General features: G+C 37.0%; 2 protein-coding genes and 1 pseudogene across 5 annotated transcripts in view; all 3 read left to right on the forward strand.

Annotated features, from left to right (window-relative positions):
• ZDHHC15 (zDHHC palmitoyltransferase 15) overlaps positions 1–26,985 on the forward strand; it is a 1,212,570-nt gene that overhangs the window by 401,951 nt on the left and 783,634 nt on the right. The gene's annotated exons all lie outside the window — the stretch shown is intronic.
• The window catches only part of ABCB7 (ATP binding cassette subfamily B member 7), a gene marked incomplete at its 5' end in the record, with an annotated part of 170,507 nt that overhangs the window by 140,603 nt on the left and 2,919 nt on the right, over positions 1–26,985 (forward strand). The window contains 2 exons of the mRNA XM_082716518.1: positions 1,529–1,632; positions 5,298–5,405. Coding sequence (XP_082572644.1) covers positions 1,529–1,632; positions 5,298–5,405 — 212 coding nt within the window. The remainder of the gene's footprint in view (positions 1–1,528; positions 1,633–5,297; positions 5,406–26,985) is intronic.
• LOC309855612 (actin-related protein 2/3 complex subunit 3 pseudogene) lies at positions 25,410–26,959 on the forward strand (annotated as a pseudogene). Its single transcript has one exon. The product of its transcript is annotated as an actin-related protein 2/3 complex subunit 3 pseudogene (transcript).

The raw sequence follows: 26,985 nt of genomic DNA on the forward strand, positions 1-26,985 counted from the left end.
TGGTAGGAGAATTCTGATCTTATTAAATGGGGAAGAATGTGGATAGTATAAATACAAACTTATTAATATTAGAGATAAGGAGCCCTCTTTTACAAGTTGAAAATAATAATTGCAGAAATAAAACTGAAATATTTGGTGTACCAGGTAGTAAACAGGTGGTGCTTGTTTCCCTAAGAGGTTACTGAAACTGAAAAATACAAGTTTTTTTCAGACATTGATAAATTAATGGATAATGGGGAAAAAAAGAAGCCAAAGGGGACATATTCAGCAAAGCACCATCCTCTATACTTTCAGGTATAGTTTATGTATGATTGATGACCTTAGACCTGTAAGAGTCGCAGTGAGGAAAGAACGATTACTTTATTTTCACCGGAGTGTTTTTAGAAACAAATACGGGGGGGCACCTGGGTGGCTCATTGGATTAAGCCTCTGCCTTTGGCTCAGGTCATGATCTCAGGGTCCTGGGATCGAGCCCCACATCAGACTCTCTGCTCAGAAAGCCTGCTCTCCACCCCCCACTCTCTGCCTACTTGTGATCTCTCTCTCTCTCTCTCTCTGTCAAATAAATTAATTAATTAATTAAAGAAAAATAATTATTAGAAACAAATACAGGCTTGCATATTATGATAGGAAGAGCACTGAACTGGGAGTCAGGTCTAGTCCAGATTCCACTAGAAGTTGCTCTGTGATCGTGGGCAAATCATTAAACCTTTCTGGGCCTCTCTTTCCTTTCGGTTTTAAAATTCTGCTATTCTAGAGACCCATAGCAAATAACTAAGGTGAAATTAGTGGTATCTAGTATACACCTTTAACTTTGAAGAGTACTGTGAAAATAATATCTGTCAAAAGAATCCTTGAGAAGGGAGTTGTTTGGGGAAGTGGGTAACAGGGTGAAGGGTATTAAGAAGGGCATGTGTTGTGACGTGTAATGGGTATTATACATAACTAATGATCATTGGACACTACATCCAAAACTAGTGGCTAACTGAGCATGATAAAAGATATTAATTAATTGTAAAAAAAAAAGAGCCTCTTGAGAAGAATACTGGCTAGATGGTATATTTTTGTTAAGAAGTAAATGTAAATATTCATAGTTTCATGTCTTCAAGTTGCCAGGTTTCAGATATTATATTTGTTTTTGGCTTTTTTGATTCTCTAATACTGAAATTTTTCTGTGGTTGCTGTCCATTGGGAAGTAATATAAAATAACATGTAATGAACATATTCTCGGTGTGAGCATATTTTTGGTGAGAGGAGTAATTGTGGAATCAAAGCTGTTACCTCTCCTCTTTGTTCTTTTCTCCTGTCACAAAGTCAGGATCCAGAATTACATTTATGTTCCAGGGTATATAGTTTGTCAAAGGATATCATATATGAACTTAGACTCTTCTAACTGAGTAAACTAACAGTGGTCAGAGTAGAGGTACATGTTGAAGGCATTGCTTTGTGGTTATGTTTGGTAGAAATACTAGAAACACAAAATATGTCTTTATGTTATACTTTCTTAAACTAAATTTTTCTTTACCAGGAGGAGAAAAGCAAAGAGTAGCAATTGCAAGAGCCATTTTGAAGGACCCCCCAGTCATTCTCTATGATGAAGCCACTTCATCATTAGATTCAATTACTGAAGAGGTAAATGATGATGAAAATGCAGAGCTCTTCAATTCTCAATGCTTAACTTTTCTGCTTGGAAGTTTCAGTAAAATGGCTATATTCTTTTATATTTTGAATGAACTTCAGTAGGAGGTACCATAGAGCAAAATATCTGGCCCTTTGTCCCCATATGGCAAGTGCTGATAATAAGAATGTCAGGTTGCATTCAGTTATCACATTGCTAAGTCCATTTGCAGAAGTGTCTTCTTTTTGAAGCTTATGACTATTCTATTATCCTTACATCTTGCAAAGCTTGTAAGAATTGCCTAATCTGCTGACAGATGAAGAATGTTTTAGTCTTTCTGCTGTTGCTACTTACAACTCATGAAAATAGGTCATGTAAATGATTGTGACACAAGCATACACCAGAAAACCTTTCACTTACCATGGAGCAACTCACTGAAATACAAGTCAGGCACACGCAGCCTGTGGTGCTGGTATAAATTTATATTCATTTCACAAAATATACTGTGCAGCACCGAGATGTTGTGACACTTGATGTCATGGTACAACTCAGCAACTACGTTAGACTTCATAACAACATCTTTGCATTAAATACAATAGTCTTAATAATAATGATAATTTCATGAATGGATCCCCTTAATCTAGAACTGAAGATAGGCAGATTATCTGTCAGTTACTTCCATTCATCTACATTTTATTTAAATATATAGGAAAAACCCAATGTTGAAGGATAGGCTTAATTTCAGCTTTGCAGCATGTATGGCATAATATTTGCATATGTCGTTAAGTTTCAGGGCATATTTGATCTGCCGTATGTTTAAAATAGCTTAATATCTAAGTGACTTGTTTAGCATAAGGATTCGTTATATTTAAAGGGAATCTTGGGGCGCCTGGGTGGCTCAGTCGGTTAAGTGTCCGACCCTTGATTTTAGCTCAGGTCATGATCTCAGGGTTATGAGGTGGAGTTCGGCATCTGGCTCTGCTATGGGCATGGAGTCTGCTTAAGATTCTCTCTTCCTCTCCTCCTCCTCTGTCCCTTCCAAATGGGAATCTGCTTGCAAGAACTTTATATCTACAATGGTAGTATCCACGTTTACCACAAATTAAAAGTCGTAACAGTCATTATTTGAGTCAGGTAACTTTATTATATCACAGAGCATAACCCATTAAGAGTTAGTAGACAACCCCCCAAGGGAATGAGTTACCAGCAGATTTAGTAAATTTTAATGGGCCTTTTTAAAAGGTCCATAGCACTTAGTAGAATGTCAGAGCTTAAGTTCTTGAGAATGAGGAAGATGAGTCCCCACAAATATCACAATTTTTCTTAGAATTGGCCCCACATTTGATTTACCATCTGTCTTAGTAAAATATAAGCTCTTCCCTTCCTGGGTAGCCACATCTACTCTTGATAATTTTATTCCTTTAATAAATACAATGTTTAGAAATATCTGCAGGGAGCCATTGGGTATATGCCCAACCCCACATTGCTGTTTCCATCATGTTAGCTGTACTTAGACCCAGGTTTCCAAGTACAGCTGAATATATATATACAGCTCCTTTACACTTTAAAAGCAGTAAACAAAAATGTGTTTTCCAAACAGATTCTTAAATACAGAAAATAAATTTGTAGTTGTCAGAGGTGAGGTTGGTGGGAGGACAGGTGAAATAAAATGATTAAGAGTATACTGATCCTGATGAGCACTGAGTAATGTATAAAATTATTGAATCATTATATTGTACACCTGAAATTAATATAACATTGTTAATTATACTGTAATAAAAAATGTTTGCCAGAGTTCCCTAAGAAGTCAGAATACTTTTTCCCCCCATTTCCTTCCTTTTGCTCTTTATTCAATTGGGTATTCAGGGCCAGTGTGTCTCAGAGTCATTCCCTCTGTTTATAATGGGGGAGAGGGGCTGGCCTATTTTTCTGAATCTTGGATATTTTGGAGGGAAAAAAGCATTCTAAAAACTTGCTCTTCAGAATTATTTTGACAAAGATAGTCCTACACCATTTCAGTGTGCCCTGCATAGAATTCTTATGTTTGGGAAAGGCCAGAGGTATTGGGAGGAAGCTGCCCTTTCTTCTAGGGCAAGAGGAAAGGGAGCCAGACATTTCGTTCTTAGCTTTATCACAATGTGTGTCTAAATTAATGGCTTTGCTCTCTGTGTAGCCATTTCCATCCTCTTGCTATTTTTCTTGTTTTTTTTTTTTTCGGTGCATTATGATATAAGGGTGTTTGTTCTTTTTAAATTTTATTTTGGTTTCAGTATAGTTCATATAGAGTGTTATATTAGTTTCAGGTGTACAATATAGTGATTCACCAGTTTACATTATTCACTGCTTATCACAACAACTGTACTCCTTAATTCCCATTACCTATTTCACCCATCCTCCTACCCATCTCCCCTCTGGTAACCACTCATTTCTTTTCTATACTTAAGAGTCATTTCTTGATTTGTCTCAGTCTCATTCTTTCTCTCTTTTTTCCTTTGCTTGTTTGTTTTGTTTCTTAAATTACTCTTATGAACTAAATCATATGGCTTTTGGTTTTTTATCTAACATATTTCATTTAGCATTATACTCTTTACCTCCATGCATGTCATTGCAAATGGCAAGATTCCATTCTTTTTTTTAATGACTGTGTTATTTTCCATTGTATAAATAAACACTTTCTAATAAATTTTTTAAATGGGCAGAGAACATAAACCGACATTTCTCCAAAGAATACATTCGAATGGCAGACAGACACATGAAAAGATGCTCAGTATCACTTATCATTGGGGAAATGCAAATCAGAACTACAATGAGATTTCACCTCCTACCTGTCAGAATGGCTAAAATCAAAAACACAAGAAACAACAGGTGTTGGCAAGGATGTTAAAAGGAACATTGGTGCCCTGTTGATGGAAATGCAAACTGGTGTAGCCACTCCGGAGAACAGTATGGAGGTTCTTCAGGAAGTTAAAAATAGAACTAGTGTACGATCTAGTGATTGTGCTACTGGGTACTTACCCCCCAAAAATACAAAAACATGAATTCAAAGTAATACATGCAACCTGTGTTTATAGCAGCATTATTTACAATAGCCAAGATATGGAAGTAGCCCAGCTCTCCATCAATTGATGATGGATAAAGAAATCAGAATACTTTTGAAAAGGAAGTTTGCTCAAGTTACCATACATGGTTGTCTTTATTGCCCATCTGTCCTCTGAGTTTGAACTAATTAAAAGCAAATGTTCCTGTACCCTTTGAATCTCCTTTCTACTGATCTGAAATTTTCTACATCCTATTGCTTGAGTCCTATCACATTTTATTTTTATTCTCATTGGCCAGATAACATCATACCCAGCTATGTTCCTAATATCATTGGATTCATCATTGTTATTTGTTCATTTTTAAGTATAGAAATATCCACCCTCTCCAGGTCTTTCTAATTTAAAGAAATGTTGCCTATCTAAAAGATAATTTTTTCCATGATAATGTGGCATATTTGCCTTCCCTTTTTGATCAGTTTTCTCCTTTTAGTAATTATTAGAATAGGTCAAATATTTGGTAGTGATATAAAGTTTATATAATAAAAAATTCATTGGCATTTTATATGTTCCTTTAAGAAATGTATGGTTATTTTAATGTACATTTACCTAATCTTTTTTTCCTACTCTTGTCAAACTTACAGACTATTCTTAGTGCCATGAAGGATGCAGTCAAACATAGAACTTCTATTTTTATTGCACACAGATTGTCAACAGTGGTTGATGCAGATGAAATCATTGTCTTGGATCAGGTAAGAGATTTAACTTTAAAGTTTAGTATGGGGGGATTTGGGGGAAGATGGTGGAGCAAGAGGATCCTGAGCTCACCTGATCCCACAGACACATCTAGATAATCACAGCGTGCAACTAACACGAAAACGCCCTGGCAGAACAGACTTTGCAGTTTATTGCAGACAGGAGGCCACCTGAAAAGCGTAGGAGGGGCAGACACAGTCTGGAACCAGAATCCCATTGAGACTAACCACAAATGGAAGGAACACCACAAGCATGGAAAAGGGAGAGGAGCAGACTCCACACCAGGCACCTTAGGCAGTGGGGGAACTACATTGGAAAGACAGGTCCCCAAAACATTAGGCTTTAAAATGGGGCTTAACTTTATGAGTTTTTACAATCAGTGAGACTTAATGCCAGGTGCTTTAAAAATCAGCTAACTTAGCTGTGGGAGGCCCACAGGGCAATTGGAAACTGAGGCTTGGGCCTTAAAGAGCCAGCAAAACCAAAAAAAACCCCACCAGGGTAGAGATTATTATTAGAGATTTCCCTAAGAATGGAAGAGCTAGTGGGCAACCATTTTGCTTCCCCCACCCACAGCCTAGATAGCCAGACAGTTGCAGGAATCAGGAGGAACACTCTATCACCTGTCTTGCCAACACCACATCCGGCATTCTGGGGGATGCACCCCACTTAGCAACCATCCCTCCAAAGCAGTTTCTGCCAAGACACACACTGCAAGCAGCCCTGGCAGGGACCTGCACCACTCCAAAGAGCCTTCTGTCCTGGGGAGAGAAGATAACCACATACAGCAGTGCAACTGCAGCAATGGCAGACAGACTGGGCAGGCATCTGGTCTGACAGTTGGCCCTACCCACCATCAAAAGCCTCTCAAGAAAAGGCAGGAAGAGCACCCTGAAGGTTGATGCTACTGCCACCATAACAGACAGACTGGGGGCAGGCATCTGGTTTGACTACAGGCACCACCCACTAATCAAAGTCTCTAAGGGGGCAACAGAGGGAAAGGACCCTGCAATTTGGTGTGACTGGAACCCATTCAGAGGGGCTGAGAGCACACATCTGGTCTGGCTGCTCACACTACTAGATTATAAGCCCACAGTGGCCCCAGACTCTTCCCCTAACAGCACAGAGAACAAACCCTGCCTGGTACACCCAGAACATGAAAAGTGGACAATGCATCTAATGACTTAAGGTAAGCACAGCTTACCACAGTAGTAGGGTACACACAACCCACTAGGAGATACCCCTGAAGCTCCTGGTTCTGGTGAACAGTGGACATTATGCTACAAAATACCACAAGACCTCTTCTTTATAAGGCCACTACTTTCAAGATCAGGAGACTTAGTGGACTTTTCTCATACATAGAAACAAACACAAAGAGTTAGACAAAATGAGGAGACAGACAAATTATGTCCTAGATGAGAGAGAATGGGACAGAAGTAAATCAGGAGAACTAATTAAAACAGAGATGAACAATATTGCCTGATAAAGAATTCAAATGAATGATCTTAAAGAAACTCACTAGGCTAGACAGAAAAGTAGAGAATCTCAATGAACCTTTAGTAAAGACATAGAAAAAATAAAAAAGAACCAGTGAGAGATGAACTTAATGACTGAAATTAAAAATACACTGGATGGGGGGCATCTGGGTGTCTCAGTCAGTTAAGTATCTGCCTTCAGCTCAGGTCATGATCCCAGCATCCTGAGATCAAGCCCTGCATTTGGCTTCCTGATCAGCAGAGAGCCTGCTTCTCCCTCTCCCTTTGCTGCTCTCCTTGCTTGCATGCTCTCGGTCTCTCTCTGTCGGATAAAGAAATAAAATCTTTAAAAAAAAAAAAAACTACACTAGAGAGACTCTGGCAGATTAGAGGAGACAGAAGAATGGATCAGTGAGCTAGAAGACAGAGTAATGAAATCAAGCTGAACAACAAAAAGAAAAAGAATAATAAAAAATGAGACTAGATTAAGGGGACTCAGGGACATCAGTAAGGATCATAACAGTCACATTATAGCAATCCCAGGAGGAAGAGAGAGAAGGGTGAAGAAAATTTGTTTGAAGAAATAATAGCTGAAAACTAAAGTAAACCGACATCTGGATTCTGGAGGCACACAGAACCCAAAACAAAATCAACCCAAGGAGGTTCACACCAAGACACATAATAACCAAAAATGGCAAAAAGTAGTGATAAAGAGAGAACGTTAAAAGCAGCAAGAGAAAATAATTACATACAAGGGAGACCCCATAAGGCTTTTTACATGATATTTCAGCAGAATCTTTATGTAGGCCAGAAGGGGGTGGCATGGTATATTCAGACTACTGACAGGAAAATAACCTGGAACCAAGAATATTCTGCCCAGTAAGGCTATCTTCAGAATACAAGGAGAGAGAGTTTTCCAGGCAAATAAAAGTTTAGGGAGTTCATTATCATGAAAACAGCCTTCAAGAAAAATTAAAGGGAATCCTTTGGAAAGAAAAGGCCATAATTAAGAGTAAGAAAATTATGAAAGGAAAAAATGTCACAGGTAAATGTAAACATATAATTTAAGTAGTGTATTAATCACTTATAAAACAAGTATGGAGATTAAAGCAGAAAAACAATAAAATAAATTATATCTGTAAAAGTAATCAAGAGGGTGCCTGGGTGGCTCAGTTGGTTAAGTGACTGCTTTCAGCTAAGGTCATGATCCTGGAGTCCCAGATCGAGTCCCACATCAGTCTCCCTGCTCAGCGGGGAGTCTGCTTCTCTCTCTGACCCTCCCCCTTCTCATGCTTTCTCTCTCAAATAAATAAATAAATAAATCTTTAAGAAAAGCAATCAGGAGAGTCACAAAATTAAAGGATATAAAGTATAATACCACATACATAAAATGTCGGGGAAGTAAAATTTTTCTACTTTAAAAATGGCTTCAAACTTAACTATCAACCTCCATAGACTGCTATATGCATAAAATATTACATGTGAACCTAATGGTAATCACAAATCAAAAACCTGTGGTAGATACACAAAAAGCAAAGAGAAAGCAATCCAAGCATTAACACTGAAGAAAGCCATCAAATCACAAGAGAAAAGGGAAGATGGAGGAAAAAAAGAACTATAAAAACAACCATAAAACAAGTTACAAAATGGCAATAATTACATACCTGTCATTAATTACTTTGAATGTCAGTGGACTAAATGCTCCAGTTAAAACACATGGGAGGAGTAAAAACACAGAATGACTGAATGGATAAAAATTGCAAGCTCCATCTAAGTGCTACCCACATGAGACTCAGTTCAAGACCTGAAGACACATGGAGATTGAAAGGAAGGACACATTTACCATGTGAATGGAAGTGAAAAGAAAGCCAGGAGAGCAATGCTTTCATTGCACAAAACACACTTTAAAACAAAGATTGTAACAAGAAACAAGGACACTACATGATGATAAAAGGGAAAAATCCAGCAAGAAGATAAAATAATTGCAAATATTTGTGTACCCAACATAGGAGCACTCCAAAACATGAATCATGTGTTAAGAGACATAAAAGAAGAAATTAACACAGTAATAATAACTGACTTTAACACCTCTCTTACATTAATGGGTATATCATCTATACAGAAAATAAAGGAAAGAGTGACTTTGAATGACATACTGGACCAGATGAAATTAACATCCTATTTATTGAACATTCTATCAAAAAACAGCAGAATGCACTTATTTTCAAGTGCACGTAGAGCATTCTCCAGAATAGATCTCATATTAGGGCACAAAACGAGTTTCTGAATTTAAGAAAATAAAACCACAGCAAGCATCTTTCCAAAACAAAAAGATATAAAACTAAAAAGCAGTTGTGAATGAGAAAAATAAGGGAAAGAACTACAAACACTTGAAAGCTTAGCAGCATGCTACTAAACAACCAATGGCTCAACAAAGAATCAAAGAAAAAATAAAAATAATACATGGAGACAAATGAAAATGAAAACACAGTGTTTCTAATTCATTAAGATGCAGCAAAAGTGTTCCAAGCTGGAAGATTATACCAGTATAGGCCTGTCTCAAGAAAGAATAAAAATCTGGAATAAACAACCTAATCTTAATAAAAATACCTAGGGATAAACTTAAGGAGATGAAAGTTCTGTACTATGGAAACTATAAAATATTGATGAAGGAAATCGAAGATGACACAAATAGATATTTCTTGTTCAGGAGTTAGAAGAATTAAGATTGGTGAAGGGTCTGTACTACCCAAAGCAGTCTATAGAGCTTCAGTGTAATCCCTATCAAAATACCAACATCATGTTCCTAGAACTGTAAAAATAATTTTATGGAACCACAAAAGACCTCAAATAGCTAAAGCAATCCAAAAAAGAACAAAGCAGGATATATTAAAATCCCTGATTTCAAGATATATTACAAAGTTGTGGTTGTCTGGCACAAAACTAGACAAAAAGGTCAGTGGAAGAGAATAGAGAGTCTAAAAATGAACCCACACTTATATGGCCAGTTAATCTATGACAGAGGAGGCAAGAATATACAAGGAGGAAAGAGTCTCTTCAACAAATGGTGCTGGGAAAACTGAACAGGTACATGTAAATGAATGAAACTAGACCACTTTCTTACTCTATACACAAAAATAAACTCAGAATGGATTAAAGACCTAAATGTGAGACCTGAAACTGTAAAAATTCCTAGAAGAAAACATAGGCAATAATTTTTTTGACACTGGCTATAGAAACTTTTTTTAGCTAAGTCTTTTCAGGCAAGAGAGACAAAGGCAAAATTAGACTGTTGTGAGTACACCAAACTAAAACACTTTTTCATAATGACATAAACCATCAACAGAATTACAAGGCAACCTACTGAATGGGAGAAGATATTTGTAAAATGATATATTTGATAAGGGCTAAATAACCAAAAGATATAAAGAACTTATACTACTCAACACCCCCCAAAACCCAAATAATCTGATTTTTAAAATGGGCAGAGGACTTGAATAGACATTTTTCCAGAGAAGCCGTATAGATGGCCAACAAACACGTAAAAAGATGCTCACCATAACTAATCATCAGGGAAATGCAAATTAAAACACAATGAGATATCACTTTATACCTTTCAGAATGGCTAAAATCAGACACACAAGAAATAAGAAATATTGACAATGATACAGAGAAAGAGGAACCCTCATGCACCATTGCTGGGAATGTAAATTGGTGCAGCCACTGTGGAAAACAATGTGGAGGTTCTTCAAAAATTTGAAAATAGGGGCGCCTGGGTGGCTCAGTGGGTTAAAGCCTCTGCCTTCGGCTCAGGTCATCAAGCCCCACATCGGGCTCTCTGCTTGGCGGGGAGCCTGCTTCCCCTTCTCTCTCTGCCTACTTGTGATCTCTGTCTGTCAAATAAATAAATAAAATCTTTAAAAACAATTGAAAATAGGTAATTCCAATACTGGGTATTTACCCAAAGAAAATGAGATTACTAACTTGAAAAGATATATGCACCCCTGTGTTTATTGCAGCAATATTTACAATAGCCAAAATATGGAAACTTCTCACCTGTCAATCCATAGAGATTGGATAAAGAAGACTATTACCTGGCTATAAAAAAAAATGAAATCTTGTCATTTGTAGCAATATGCATGAACCTTGAGGATATAGTGATGAGTTATATCAGTCAGAGAAAGATGAGTAACATACTATTTCACTCATGTGTGGAATTTAAGAAACAATCCAAATGAACAAAGAAAAACGGACACAAAAAATAGACCCTTTAAATATAGAAAACAAACTGGTGGTCTTCAGAGGTGTGGTGTGGGGGTATGGGTGAAATAGATTAAGGGGAATAAGAGTACACTTGATGAGCACTGAAAAATGTATAGAATTATTGAATAATTATATTTTAAACCTGAAACTAATAGAACATTAGATCTTAGTTGCAGTGCAATTTAAAAAAAAGTTTAGTACATGAAGAACATTGAAAATTGTCACAAACACAAATAACTTAATAAATATTGTTTCTAAAGAAAAATGTAGAATTTGTGTTCTTTAAATAAGAGTGAATCCTGATAGGACTCCCATTTTTACTCCTTTTGACAGGAAAACAAAGGCATTTTTCTTCCAAGAAGAAATAAACCATTAACTCACTTTTCATCGAAGTATTAAAAGCAAACTTGTATCAGGAAAGCATTAAAGCCTCATATAATAGAATCAGATTTTAGGGAGTATATACATAAAATATTTTTTTGCGTTCAGTTTTGCTCTGCACAGAATCATTGCTCATTATCATTTTTGTATTTTGTATTTTTATTTTTTCTAATATCTGCACATACCCTTGATGTCTAAAAGAAAATTACCATAAAATATTCACTTGCAAACATGATTACTTTTATTTTTTTCCTCCTGGGGAAAGTAAGAAAGTGGGTAGCCTGCTTTATCCCTTCTGAGGGCTTTACTATTAAGAGCGTACTACTTTCTAAATGTTCTGATCAACTTAGAATACCACTGTAGTGATTGGTAATTTTCCTTTTCTCTACTCTTTATAAGAATGTATTTTCCCACATCCTAGTACTTGGTTATTTCTCACACTGTTCAGTTTTTCACCTTCCATTCAGCCTTTTCTATTATTATGTTTCCCTTCTAATAAATAAACCTTCAATTCTTTATCATTTTGAAAGCCTGAATACTAGATGTTGAGAGAGGAAAAGCATTCTCATGTACTTTCTATATTGAGTTATCGAGAGAATTTTTCACACCACTAAAATTTCATATAAGCTGTTGATTTTTCTGTGGTGTGTATGTATATATATATTTTTAGATATGTACATGTATATCGTTATATAGTCTTACCTGTGTGTACTTGAGTAACCCTAGGTTTTTTGTTGTTTTTTTTTTCGCAAGTGCTTACATTCAGTAGAAAACAAACTAATTTTTTCTGTATGCTTATATACCAGAATGCCTTAAATGTGAAATGCTGTAAATACACTTTATTATCCAATTGATATTCAAAAGAGGGCAGTTGGGTGTTGTATGTATGGGTTGAGTCACTAAATTCTGCTCCCGAAACTAACATTATACTATCTGTTAACTAACTGGAATTTAAATAAAAACTTGGAGGAAAGAAATTAAAAAGAAAGAATCTGAAATAAAATTTGCTGTTGGTGCTTTTTTACTAACCTTTCCATTGTATGCAGGCATGCAGATAGGCTTTTCTTATAAAGTGGTAAAGGTACTTGACAAGCTTGAGCTTTCTTGTCTCATACTTTGAGGTTGACAGTATCTACAGTTATATTACAACATTGCCAGTTGAAGTTTGGATTATAATTGGAACTATAATTAATATATTAATGATTATAGCACATGTATCTAAAATATCTTAGTATTTATAATTTGATCATTCTCTATTTGCTTGATTATGAAAATCAGAGACTTTCATTTTCTAGTGAAATGTATATAACCTCATGTATTCTGTCAACAGTGCCTTGTAGTATAATGTTACATCTGCATAAGAAATAGAATTCTCAAGGCCCCTCCTTAACCCCACAGCCTGGTAATTACTGCTTCCCAGCCTTGGCAAGAGGCGGCAGGTTGACTTGTCAGGAAATTGAGTCTTAGAGGCTCTAGACAGAAAATTGTCTAGCACGTGAACAAAGATGGGGAAGGTTAACTGGAAATCAAAGCACACCAAAAAAAGACCATAGACCCTCTTCTGCCACTGGCTCCATAACCATTTCTTTATTTCTAATATCACTACTCCTTCCTTCATCAGGAGATAATTGAAGAAGTCTCTGCAGAAGACTCATGTAGCCCCAGGGGGGAAAAAAAGCTATTTGTATTTGGAGACCCCAGCAAGATGACCATGTATCCATATGATCATTCTTCAGTGAAATCCCACAGTTGAAAATCCCATTCCCATGCACATAGTTTCTAGTCAGTTTTCTAATGCTCCATTACTAAATATCAATGGATAATAAAGGAAGACCTCTTAAACAAGCAGAAAAAAAGGAATTCGGTAGAAAATATAGACAATGAAAAGAGCATAAAGCAACTTAAATAATTAATATCGCCACAGGTCATGGAAAATAAAGCATTTCTAAAATAAGGACAGATGATGTTAAGAGAAAAAAGTAAAGGGAGCTTTATATGGCATGATTTCTAGATATGTTGTTAAATGAAAGAAAGAACAGTTCAGAATCTGTTGTATGCTGCTATTTGCAAGGAGGATGGGGGGAAAAAGGAATATGTGATATTTACTTATTTCTGTGGGAAAAAAAACCTCAGAGTTTGTACCTCTTAATCCACTTTACTTTGCCTATTCTCTCATCCACCTTTCCTTTGGCAAATAACATTTTGTTCTTTAATTAAGAGGTACAGACTTCCACTTTTAAATAAGTCGTGGATATTGAAAGTACAGCATAAGTAATATAGTCAATAATATTATAACAATGCCTTATGGTGACAGATGGTGACTACATTACCGAGGCCAGCACTGAATAATGTATACAGTTGTCTAATCACTGTGTCATACACCTGGAAGTATTAAAACATTCTATGCCAATTATATTTCAATAAAAAATTATAAAAAAAGAAATAGCCTAAGTTGAGCTGGAAAGAATTTAATATTTGATGATTCACAGTCTTTGGCTTAGAGGTATGATCGTGGATATTAATTATTACTATACTAAGGCAATACATAACAGTGTTTAATAGTTTGATTAACATAAAATAGACTAAAACCTTTCTTTTTTGGGTTTCAATGCCAAATAAAAAGAACTCTTAGTAAAAGAGAAAGCAACAACAACAAACTCAGGAAGCATAAACTAGAAACTAAAGAAATTGACTGTTTATGGAGTGGAGATAGAGGTAAAAGGGATAGGAAAGGGAGCATGATTTTCCTGATTATACTTTTTTATATATTTTTTCAGTCTTTCAAGTTTTTAAATTCCAGTTAACATTGAGTGTGATATTAGTTTCAGGGGTAGAATTTAGTGATTCATCACAGCACCCAGTGCTTATCACAAGTGCCCTCCTTAATACTCATCACCCATTTAACCTATCTCCCCACCCACATCCCCTCCAGCATCTCTCAGTTTGTTCTCTGTAGTTAAGAGTCTGTTTTATGATTTCTCTTCTCCCCCCATGTTCATCTATTTTCTGTCTTAAATTCTACATATGAGTGAAATCATATGGTATTTATCTTTCTTTGACTTATCTCACTTAGCATAATACTCTCTAGCTCCATCCACATCCTTGCAAATGGAAGGATTTATTTTTGATGGCTGAGTAATATTCCAGTGTGTGTGCATGCATATGCACATATGTATACTACATCTTCATAATCCATTCAGTAGTCAGTGGGCATTTGGGCTCTTTTCCTCGTTTGGCTATTGGTGATAAAACAGCTTTAAACATTAGGGTGCATGTATGCCTTTGAATCTGTATTTTTGTATCCTTTCAGTAAGTACCTACAAGTAGAATTGCTGGATTGTAAGGTAGTTCTCTTTTCAACTTTTTGAGGAACCTTCCTACTGTTTTTGAGAATGACTGAACCAGTTTGCATTCCCACCAATAGTGTAAGAGGGTTCCCCTTTCTCCACATCCTTTCCAACGCCTATTGTTTCTTGTGTTGATTTTAGCAATCCTAATATGTGTGAGATGGTATATTGTTATGGTTTTGATTTGTATTTCCCTGATGATGAGAGATGTTGAGCACCTTTTCATGTTCCTGGTAGCCGTGTGGGTATCTTCTTTGGAAAAATGTCTATTCACGTCTTCTGCCCATTTTTTAACTGGATTATTTGGTTTTCTGGGTGTTGAGTTTAATAAATTCTTTATAGATTTTTTGATACTAACCCTTTATCGGATATGTCATTTGCAAATACCTTCTCCCATTTTGGAGGTTGCCTTTTAGTCTTGCCAGTTGTTTTCCTTCACTGTGCAGAAACTTTTTATCTTGAAAAGTCCCGATAGTTTATTTATTTTTTAACATATAATGTATTATTTGTTTCAGGGGTACAGGTCTGATTCATCAGTCTTAAAATACACAGTGCTTATTACAACACATACCCCCCAATGTCCATCACCCAGTTACGTTATTCCCCTACCCCCGCACCCCTCCAGCAAATCTCAGTTTGTCTCCTAAGATTAATGGTTTGTCTCCCTCTTTGGTTGTATCTTGTTTTATTTTTTCTTCTCTTCCCCTATGATCCTCTGTTTTGTTTTCTAAAGTCCACGTACCAGTGAGATCATACAATAATTGTCTTTCTCTGATTGACCTGTTTTGCTTAGCATAATACCCTCTAGTTCCAACTATGTCATTGCAAATGGCAAGACTTCATTTTTTTTGATGACTGAGTAATGTTCCTGTGTGTGTGTGTGTGTGTGTGTGTGTGTGTACACACAGTGGATATATTTATCCATTAATATATTGATGGACATCTGGGCTCTTTCCCTAGTTTGGCTATTGTGGACATTGCTGCTATAAGCATCGGGGTGCTGATGCCCCTTCAAATCACTGTGTTTGTATCCTTTGGATAAATACCTGGCCATGCAGTTCCTGGGTTGTAGGGTAGCTCTGCTTTCAACTTTTGAGGAACTTCCATACCGTTTTCCAAAGTGGCTGCACCAGCTTGCATTCCCAACAGTGTAGGAGGGCTCTCCTTTCTCTGCATCCTCCCCAATATCTTTCATTTCCTGACTTGTTAATTTTAGCCATTCTGGCTGGTGTGAGGTGGTATTCATGGTTTTGGTTTGTATTTCCCTGATGCCAAGTGATGTTGAGCACTTTTTCATGGGTCTTTTGTCCATTTGGGTGTCTTTGGAAAAATGTCTATCCATGTCTTCTGCCCATTTTTGGACTGGATTATTTGTTTTTTAGGTGTTGAGTTTCATACAGTCTTTAGAGATTTTGGATACTAGCCCTTTATATGATATGTCATTTGCAAACATCTTCTCCCATTCTCTTCGTTGTCTTTTGGTTTTGTCAACTATTTGCTTTGCTGTGGAGAAACTTTTTATCTTGATGAAATCCCAATAGTTCATTTTTGCCTTTGTTTCCTGTGCTTTTGGAGGTGTGTCTAGAAAGTAGTTGCTGTGACCAACATCACAGAAGTTGCTGCCTGTGTTCTTCTCTAGGATTTTGATGGATTCCTGTCTCATGTTTAGGTCTTTCATCCATTTTGAGTCAATGTTTGTGTATGGTGTAAAGAAATGGTCCAGTTTCATTCTTTTGCATCTGGCTGTCCAGTTTTCCCAACACCATTTGTGGAAGAGACTGCCTTTTTTCCGTTGGATGTTCTTTCCTGCTTTGTTGAAGATAAGTTGACCACAGAGTTGAGGGTCCGTTTCTGGGTTCTTGTTCTGTTCCATTGATCTATACATCTGTTTCTGTGCTAGTACCATACTGTCTTGATGATTACAGCTTTGTAATAGAGCTTGAAGTCCAGAATTGTGATGCTACCAGCTTTGGTTTTCTTTTTCAACATTTCTTTGGTGCTTCAGGGTCTTTTGTTTCATACAGATTTTAGGATTATTAGTTCTAGTTCTGTGAAAAAAGTTGATGGTATTTTAATAGGGATTGCATTGAATTTGTGTATTGCTCTAGATAGTATAGACATTTTAACAATATTTGTTCTTCCAATTCATGAGCATGAATGGTTTTCCATTTCTTTATGTTTTCCTCAATTTCTTTCTTGAGTACTCTGTAGTTTTCTGAGTACAGATCCTTTGCCTCTTTGGTTAGATTTATTCCTAGGTATCTTGTGGTTCTGGGTGCAACTATAAATAGCATCAACTCCTTAATTTCTTTTTCTTTAATCACATTGTTAGTGTATAGAAATGCAACTGATTTCTGTGCGTTGCTTTTATATCCTGCCACTTTACTGAATGTGCCAACAAATTAGGCAATCTGGAAGAAATGGATGCGTTCCTAGAGACATATAAACTACCAAAACTGAACCAGGAAGAAATAGAAAGCCTGAATAGACCCATAACCAGGAAAGAAATTGAAGCAGTAATCAAAAATCTCCCAACCAAAAAAAAAAAAAAAAAAAAAATCTTCCAACAAACAAGAGCCCAGTGCCAGAAGGCTTCCAGGGGAATTCTACCAAACATTTAAAGAAGAATTAATAGCTATTCTCCTGAAACTGACAGAATAGAAATGGAAGGAAAACTTTACAAATTCATTTTATGAGGACAGCATTACCTTGATCCCAAAACGAGACAAAGACTCCACCAAAAAGGAGAATTACAGACCGATGTCCCTGATGGTCATGGATGCAAAAATTTTCACCAGAATAATAGCCAGTAAGATCTAACAGTACATTAAAAGGATTATTCACCAGGATGAAGTGGGATTTGTTTCTGGACTGCAAGGGTACTTCCGCATCCACAAATCAATCAGTGTGATATACTACATAAATAAAAGAACTTTATGATAGTCTCAATAGATATTGAAAAGCATTTGACAAAGTACAGCATCCTTTCTGATTAAAACTATCCACAGTGTAGGGATAGAGAGAACATACCTCAGTATCATAAAAGCCATCTATGAAAAATCCACAGCAAATATCATTCTCGGTGGGGAAAAACTGAGAGTTTTTCTCCTAAGGTCAGGAACACAGCAGGGATGTCCACTATCACCACTGCTGGTTAGCATAGTACTAAAAGTCCTAGCCTCAGCAGTCAGACAACACAAAGAGATAAAAGGCATCTGAATTGGCAAAGAAGTCAAACTCTCACTCTCCACAGATGACCTGATACTTTATGTGAAAAACCCAAAAGACTCCACCCCAAAATTGCTAGAACTCATATGGGAATTCAGTAAAGTGGCAGGAAAAGTCCTGATAAATTCATTATTGCTTTTGTTTGCCTTGCTTCTTAAGACATACCAAGTAAGAAGATATGCTATGGCTGATGTCATAGAGGCTATTGCCTGTTTTCTTCTCTGGGATTTTGATGGTTTCCTGTCTCACAGTTAGGCATTTCATCCATTTTGAGTTTATTTTTGTTTATGATGTAAGGAAGTGGTCCAGTTTAATTCTTTTGTATGTTTCTGTACAGAAACATACAAAACATGCATTTTGACCATGTATTTTGGGGTCCATTTCTGGGTTCTCTGTTCTGTTCCATTCATCTGTGTGTCTGTTTTTGTACCAGTACTATACCATCCAGATTACTACAGATAACTTGAAGTCCAGAATTGTGATGCCTCTAGCTTTTGTCCCATACAAATTTTAAGATTCTTTGTTCTAGCTCTGTGAAAAATGCTGTTTGTATTTTGATAAAGATTGCGTTAAATGTATAGATTGCTTTCAGTAGTATAGTCATTTGAACAACACTTGTTCTTCCAATTCATGTGCATGGAATGTTTTCCCCTTTCTTTGTGTCATCTTCAGTTTCTTTCATCAGTGTTTTCTAAATTTTCATAATACAGATCTTTTACCTCTTTGGTTAGGTTTTTTCCTAGGTGTCTTAACAGTTTTTGTACAGTTGTAAATGGGATTGATTTCTTGGTTTTTCTTTCTGCTGCTTCATTATAGGTTTATAGAAATGCAACAGATTAATGTATGTTGATTCTGTATCCTGCAACTGGACAGAATGCATGTATGAGTTCCAGCAATTTTTTGGTGGAGTCTTTCGGATTTTTTTTAAGATAATTTTTTATTTATTTGACAGAGAGAGTGGGGGGGTCACAAGTAGGCAGAGAGAGAGGGGGAAGCAGGCTCCCCACCAAGAAGAGAGCCCGACGCGGGGCTCTATCCCAGGACCCTGGGATCATGACCCGAGCCCAAGGCAGAGGCTTTAACCCACTGAGCCACCCAGGCGCCCCTCTTTCGGATTTTCTATATAGAGTATCCTGTCATCTGCAAATAGTGAAAGTTTGACTTCTTCTTTGCTGATTTGGATACATTTTTATTTGTTTTTGTTATCTGTTTGCTGAGGTGAGGACTTCTAATACTGTGTTAAATGAAAGTGGTGAGAGTAAACATCCCTTTTTCCTGATGCTAGATGAAAAGCACTCAGTTTTTCCCCATTGAGGATGATAATAGCTGTGGTCTTTCATATATGGCCTTTATAGTATCAAGGTATGTTCCCTCTGTCCCTCGGTTTTTGAGGGTTTTTAATCAAGAATGGATGCTGTATGTTTTCAAATGTTTTTTTCTGCATCTATCGAGAGGATCATATGGTTCTTACCCTCTTTTATTAATGTGGTGTATCGCATTGATTTATTTGAAAATATTGAACCACTCCTGTTGCGCAGGAATAAATCCCAATTGATCGTGGTGATTGATTATTTTTCTGTACTGTTGTATTCAATTTGATAGTATTTTGTTGAGAATTTTTGCATCCATAGCCATCAGAGATATTCGCCTGTAGTTCTCTTTCTTAGTGGAGTCTTTGATTTTGGGAATCAGAATAATGTGGGCCTCATTGAATGAGTTTGGAAGTTTTCCTTCCATTTCTATTAAGAAAAATAGGTATTAACTCTTCTTTAAAGATTTAATAGAATTCCCACGTGAAGCCATATGGCCCTGGACTTTTGTTTGTTGGTAGATTTTTTTATTACTGATTCAGTTTCTTCACTGGTTATGTCTGTTCAAGGTTTTTGTTTCTTCCTGTTTCAGTTTTGGTAGTTTATATGTTTCTAGCAATTTATCCATTTCTTCCAGATTACTCAGTTTGTTGACATATAATTTTTCATAATATTATTTTATTTGTATTTTTGTATTATTATTTGAGCTCTCTTCTATTTTAATTTTTGGAGCCACCTTCTTTTTTATAAGTCTGGCCAGGGGGTTATCAATTTTATTAATTTTTTCAGAGAACCAGCTCCTGGTTTCATTGTTCTATTCTCCTGTGTTTTTGATTTCTATATTATTTATTTCTAGTCTAATCTTATTTCACTTCTGCTAGTGTTAGCCTTCATTTGTTGTTCTTTTTCCTTTGTTTCATTTTTTAAATTTAAATTCAGTTAGCCAAAATCATTAGTTTTTGATGTAATGTTCAATGATTCATTAGTTGCATATAACACCCAGTGCTCATCGTTGTTCTTTTTCTAGCTCCTTTATGTGTAAGGTTATGTTGCGTATTTGAGATTTTTCTATTTGAGTTGGGCCTGTATTTCTGTATACTCCCTCTTATGACTGTTTTTGAAACATCCCAAATATTAAGGGCTGTCATGTTTTCATTTTCATTTGTTTCTGTGTTCTTTCCTAATTTATTTTCTGATTGATTTATTGTTTAGTAGCATGTTATTTACCTTCCATGTATTTGTGGTTTTTCTCAAATTTTATCTTGTGGTTGATTTCAGGGTCATAGCATTGTGGTCAGAAAGTATGCATGGTATGATTTCATTCTTTTTGTACTTGTTGAGGCTTGATTTTTGACCAGTATGTGATCTGTTCTGGAGACTGTCCCATGTGTATTTGAAAAGAATATGTATTCTGCTTAAGATGAAATTCTTTTCTGAATCAATCTCTCTCTCTCTCCATATATATATATATATATATATATATATATATATATATATATATGTTATTGTGTTATGTTGGTCACCATAAAATACATCAGTAGTTTTTGATGCAGTGTTCCAAGATTCATTGTTTATGTGCAACACCCAGTGCTCCATGCAATATGTGCCCTTCTTAATACCCACCACCCCACTCCCCTCAAAAAGCCTCAGATTGTTTCACCCTCCACAGCCCCTCATGGTTCATCTCCCTCTGATTTGCCCCAATTCACTTTTCCTTTCCTTTGCCTGATGTCCTCCATGTTATTCCTTATGTTCCACAAGTAAGTGAAACCATATGGATCTCTCTTAAATCCATCTACTCTAGTATATCATTCAAAGCCAGTTTTTTTTAAAGATTTTGTTTATTTATTTGACAGACAGAGATCACAAGTAGGTAGAGAGGCAAGCAGAGAGAGAGAGGAGGAAGCAGGCCCCCTGCCGAGCAGAGAGCCCGATGCGGGGCTCGATCCCAGGACCCTGGGATCATGACCTGAGCCAAAGGCAGAGGCTTTAACCCACTGAGCCAGCCAGGCGCCCCAAAGCCATTGTTTTCTTACTGATTTTCTGTTTAGATGATCTTCACTTGATATAAGCGTGCCCTACTGTTTTTTGTACTATTATCAATGAGTTCTTTTATTTTTTTATTAAATTTTTTATTTATTTGAATTCTCCCAAGGTGGGGGAGATCTTCTTAATTGGGTAGACTCCCTTTTTATTGTATAATGCCCTTCTCCATCTTTTCTTACAGTCTTTGTTTCAAAGTCTAGTTTGTCTGTTTTAAGTATTGCTATTCTGGCTTTTTTTGATGTCCGTTTGCATGGTAAATATTTCTCCATCCCCTCACTTTGAATCTGCAGGTCTCTTTAGGTCTAAAATGAGTCTCTTGTAGGCAGCATATAGGTGGGTCTTGTTTTGTTTTGTTTTAATCCCATCTGACACCGTACATCTTCTGATTGGAGCATTTAGTCCATTTACATTACAGTAATTATTGTTAGATATGAATTTAGTACCATTTTATTACTTGTCTTGTCATTGTTCCTGACAGTTTTCTGTGTTACTTTCAAGTCTTTGTCAGTTTTGGTCTTTCCCACTCAAAGAGTCCCCTTTAATATTTCTTGTAGGGCTGGTTTAGTGGTCATGAAATCCTTTACTGTCTAGGAAACTCTCTCTCTCTCTTTCTATTCTGAATGACAGCCTTGCTGGATAGAGTATTCTTGCCTGGGTATTTTTCCTATTCAGCACATTGAATATATCATGCCTCTCTCTTCCAGGCCGCTAAGTTTTTATGGACAGGTCTGCTGCTAATATAGTTTGTCTTCCCTCTTAAGTTACGTATTCCTTTTGTCTTGCTACTTTTAGGATTTTTTCTGTGTCTCTGTTTGTTTTGTTTTTTAACTTTAACTACAGTATGCTCTGATGTTGGCATGCTTTTTTGATGATTTTGATGGGAGTTCTCTGTGTCTTCTGGACTTGGAAGTCTCTTTCTTTCCCCAGATTAGGTAATTTTTCAGCTCTGGTTTCCTCGAATTAACCTTCTCTCCCCTTTTTCCTCTTCTTCTGGGACTCCTTGTGATACAAATGTAATTACTTTTCGAGGAGTCACTGAGTTCTTATACGTCTGCTCGCGAGGTCCTAGATGTTCCCCCTTTTTATCAGCTTCCTTATTTTCTGTAATTGTATCTTCATTGTCACTTATTCATTTCTTTTCTTCTTCCATGTGGTCATTGCACCCAGTCAGTTTTTAATCTGTTACTGCATTTTTCATTTTGTCACGATTGTTTTTAAGCTCTTGTCTCTCTGTGGTATGGATCTTCCTGATGTCGTCTATGCTTTTCTCAAGCCCAGATAATATCCTTAATGACTGTTGCTTTAATTTCTCAGGCCTGTTATTTATATGTATTTTGTTTAGATCCCTGGCCATGACCTTGTTCTTTCTTTTGTGATAAATTCCTGTCTTGGCATTTTGTCTAGGTATCTGTATTCTTCTCTGTGTTAGGAAAGCCTGTTGTGGTGTTTCCTGCTCTTGAGATGTAATGGTGTTATGAAGAAGAGGTCATATAATGTCTAGGTCCTTTCACTTCAGGAAATGTCTCTGATGTCTGCTGTGTGCACTCTGCTGCTGTGATATGGCTGCTGTACCCCTCAGATCAGTGCTCTGCAGAGTTTCTCCTTGCCTGCAGTGAGTAGTGTCTGGACCTTGGCCAGAGTGTGGCAAGTTTTAACTAGTTATGTTCTTGTCTGCTTGTTTAAAAAGACCTGGTGCCATTTCCACTAGAGCTGAAGCTTTGCAGAAGTCTGTGGTCAGTAGACATGATGCCTGTGGGGGTTTGTGCTGGTCTCCTGGGGGAGGAGCCTGCTGTACTCGTTCTCAGGCACACTTGCCTGAGATGAGCAATACCAGTAGAGTGCAGAGGAGCAGGGTTGATGTAAGCAATTAAGCAGCCTGTGTTGATACTCTTCTATTTACTGAAGTTAGTTTATGCTGAAGGCTAGTGGAGGGAAGTGGCACCAGCCAGTTCTTTTTTCCCTTGAGAGGGGAGTTCGTGCTTACTTAATGTCAGGGAAGCACTCCCAGAGGAATGAATAAACTCCCTTCATACACCCTAAGTGTTTATTAGATCATTGTTTCCTCAGTGTCGGTGTCTGGGTTGCTTGCCTTCCTGTTGCAGAACAGTGTGAACTTTAGCTCTTCCCCAGTCAGGCTGGCTGAGTTTTAAAATTCTAATCTTGAGAGACCTGATGTACTGGGGACCTGTTCTGGTCTGAGGGTGGTGTAGGTTTGACCCAGAAGGGCAATCTCACCAGAGCCCAGAAGTGTGCAGTTTGGAGCAGAGCTCACTAAGCAGCCATTGTCTGACTTTGCTGTCCTCACCAGGTGTCTCTGTACCTATTCTTAGGGTTGGGGGACAGAAATGCTGCCCACTGACTCCTTTGTCCCCAGAGAGGCAATGACATCTCCCTCAAAAGCACTCTAGGAAAGGGGATCCACCTCTCGCAGTGAATGTCAGGAAATCCTCAGATCATGCCATCCGACCTCGGTTTACCTTCCTGCCTTCTTCAGGAGAACTTCAGCACCCTCAGGATTCTCTGTCAGCTGTGCCAGGAAAAAACCCATAGAACTCATCCCCTTATTTTCTCAGTTAATGAGTTTGGGAAGTATTTTCATTGTGTGATCCCCTCTGCATTCCTTTCTCTCTCACCTCCCTCTGCAACCTGGGCTCCTTCCTCTCTGCAGCACCAATTATCTATTTCTCTCCCAAACCAGGTCTCTGCATCTCTTATTTTCCACAATGTAGCCTCTTCTCCCTCTAATTGTGCGGTTTGTTCTGTCAGTCCTCAAATTGATTTCTTGGCTATTCAGAATGAGTTGATATTTATCCAGCTGTGTTTGAGGGATGTAGCAAGCCTGCGGTCTCTTACTCTGCCATCTTAGCTCCTTTTTTTGTATTATTTTTACTTTTGAACCATGGTAATGTTTTTATATATTTAAATTTTTGAACCTCAGCAAGGACAGAGAAAAGCAAAAAGTGATTACAAAGAGAAGTGGAACTAACTGCATAACAAATTGATAACAAACATGCAAAAGAAAAGCAATCCAAGTGACTGTTGAACACATTACTCTGATTATTACCATTAGTGGAATATAAGGTCAAAAGTAAATAAAAATTTGAAACTAATTTTGTTGTAATTAGTAGTATGGAAGGAGCCTATTCAAAATTTGTTTTTGTATATTTTAAGAGTGCGCATATGAGTAAACATATTAATGTTGTAAAACAGTACTCTTGGGAGAAGAAAGATAAAAATGGAATGTGGGAAGAAGAGGGGCAACCTTGTGATGTTATACTGGAACAGAATTATCAGAAGATGATAAAGAAGTTCCTAACTTTTCACTGAAAAGACCTAGAAGCAGTGAAATCCCAGCGGTAATAAGTATAACTAGCACATAGATCTTGAGCACTAAATACTGTTCCTCACTAAAAGGAACCAAAATTCTTTGAATAAATGACTATTGCAGTATCTGGAGTGAGAAAACTAATGAATACCTATCACAAAGACACAAAAACCATTTTGTGTGGGCTCCCACTGGCCCAATGTGGGATAATTCGAACATAAAAAAAAAAAAATGATACTTGGGGCGCCTGGGTGGCTCAGTGGGTTAAGCCGCTGCCTTCGGCTCAGGTCATGATCTCGGGGTCCTGGGATCGAGTCCCGCATCGGGCTCTCTGCTCGGCAGGGAGCCTGCTTCTCTCTCTCTCTCTCTCTGCCTGCTTCTCCATCTACTTGTGATTTCTCTCTGTCAAATAAATAAATAAAATCTTTAAAAAAATGATACTTATGAATTAACGCATGTTCAGTAAAAACAACTAACCTATAATTTCACAACAATACAGAAGTATGGGGAAAGGTCTTCTTTAAGAAGCATGCCAACTATCACTTGTAGAAGGAATGATAAATTTAGAAAATCACATTTTGCAACTACCATTGTAATAATGACTACAGCTAAGCATCATCATTGATTGCTAAAACCCTATGGTGAAAAAAATATATTGGGGAATGGATTATTTATACAGTTTGAAAATGTAACCCATGGATTAATTTCAAAGAGAAAAAGTACCTTTAAAATAGAGAAATTTCTCCTCGTCTTGCTTGAAACCGGGGCGCCGCCAGGATGCCGGCTTACCACTCATCTCTTATGGATCTGGACACCAAACTCATTGGAAACGTGGCACTGTTGCCTATCAGAAGTCAGTTCAAAGGACCTGCCTCTAGAGAGACAAAAGATACAGATATTGTGGGTGAAGCCATCTATTAATTCAAGGCCAATGTCTTCTTCAAAAACGATGAGATTAAGAATGAAGCTGATAGAACCTTGATATATATAACTCTCTACATTTCTGAGTGCCTAAAGAAACTCCAAAAGTGCAGTTCCAAAAGCCAAGGTGAAAAAGAAATGTATACGCTGGGCATCACTAATTTTCCCATTCCTGGAGAGCCTGGTTTTCCATGATTTATTTTATTTATTTATTTATTTCCATGCAATTTATGCCAAACCGGCAAACAGGAAGATGAGGTGATGAGGGCCTACTTACAGCAGTTGAGACAAGAGACTGGACTGAGACTTTGTGGGAAAGTTTTTGACCTTCATAATGATAAACCTAGCAAGTGGTGGACTTGCTTTGTGAAGAAGAGATAGTTCATGAACAAGAGTCTTTTAGGACCTGGACAGTGAAAAGAGCCTGGGCAGACATTTTCCATAGCCATGAGCAGCATTTTACAGCAAGATGTACACAGTTATTTGCTTTTATTTGATAAAGTTTTGTACAGAAGAGAGAAGAGAGCGAAGTGAAGAGAAGTATCTTCACTCAAAGAGCTCTTTATCAAGAATTTGGTTGGGGGAGGGAAGAATGGGTTGTTGAAGGGTGATTGGAACTTTCTGTAGTATTAAGCTGGTGCTTAATAAAAATTAAGTAAGAATTTTTAAAAATAGAGAAATCTGGTACACTCCCTTAACCAAAGGATCAAACTTAATATTGTTAATTGTGGAGTAAATTGATGTTGTGTACTTCCTGAACTGATGCAGAGGGCCACATCATCACCTGTATTGTATTTCTACCAAAAATGTTTAGCCTGGATCTAATAATCAGGAGCACTAAACAAAAACAACTTAAATGGCATTCTTTAAAAAACAAACCTGGGTATTTTAGAAATGTCAGTGTCATACACACCCCACATACTCGAAAACTTATAAATTCAATGTATTGATCCTAATTGGATTCTGGTGGAAAAATATGTAAATAAAGGATATATTATTGGGACAGCAGGTGAAATTTGACTATGGACTATATGTTAGATAAATTTCTATAAATATTTGTATTCTATTCTATAAATATTTATATTCTAGTCAATATGAAAATATTCTTGTTTTTAGGAGATACATGCTAATGAAATATTTAGGAGCGAAATGTAAAGATGTTTGCAACTCATTCTCAAATGAATTAGCAAAAAATAGTGTAAATTTAGATGATAAAGTGAGAAAAAGCAAATGTGGCAGTTGCTAAACTGGGAGAAGCATGAGTTTCCATATTAAAAGGG

Source organism: Mustela nivalis, assembly GCF_964662115.1.
Source record: "Mustela nivalis genome assembly, chromosome: X".
In the NCBI taxonomy this organism is placed as follows: Eukaryota; Metazoa; Chordata; class Mammalia; order Carnivora; family Mustelidae; genus Mustela; species Mustela nivalis.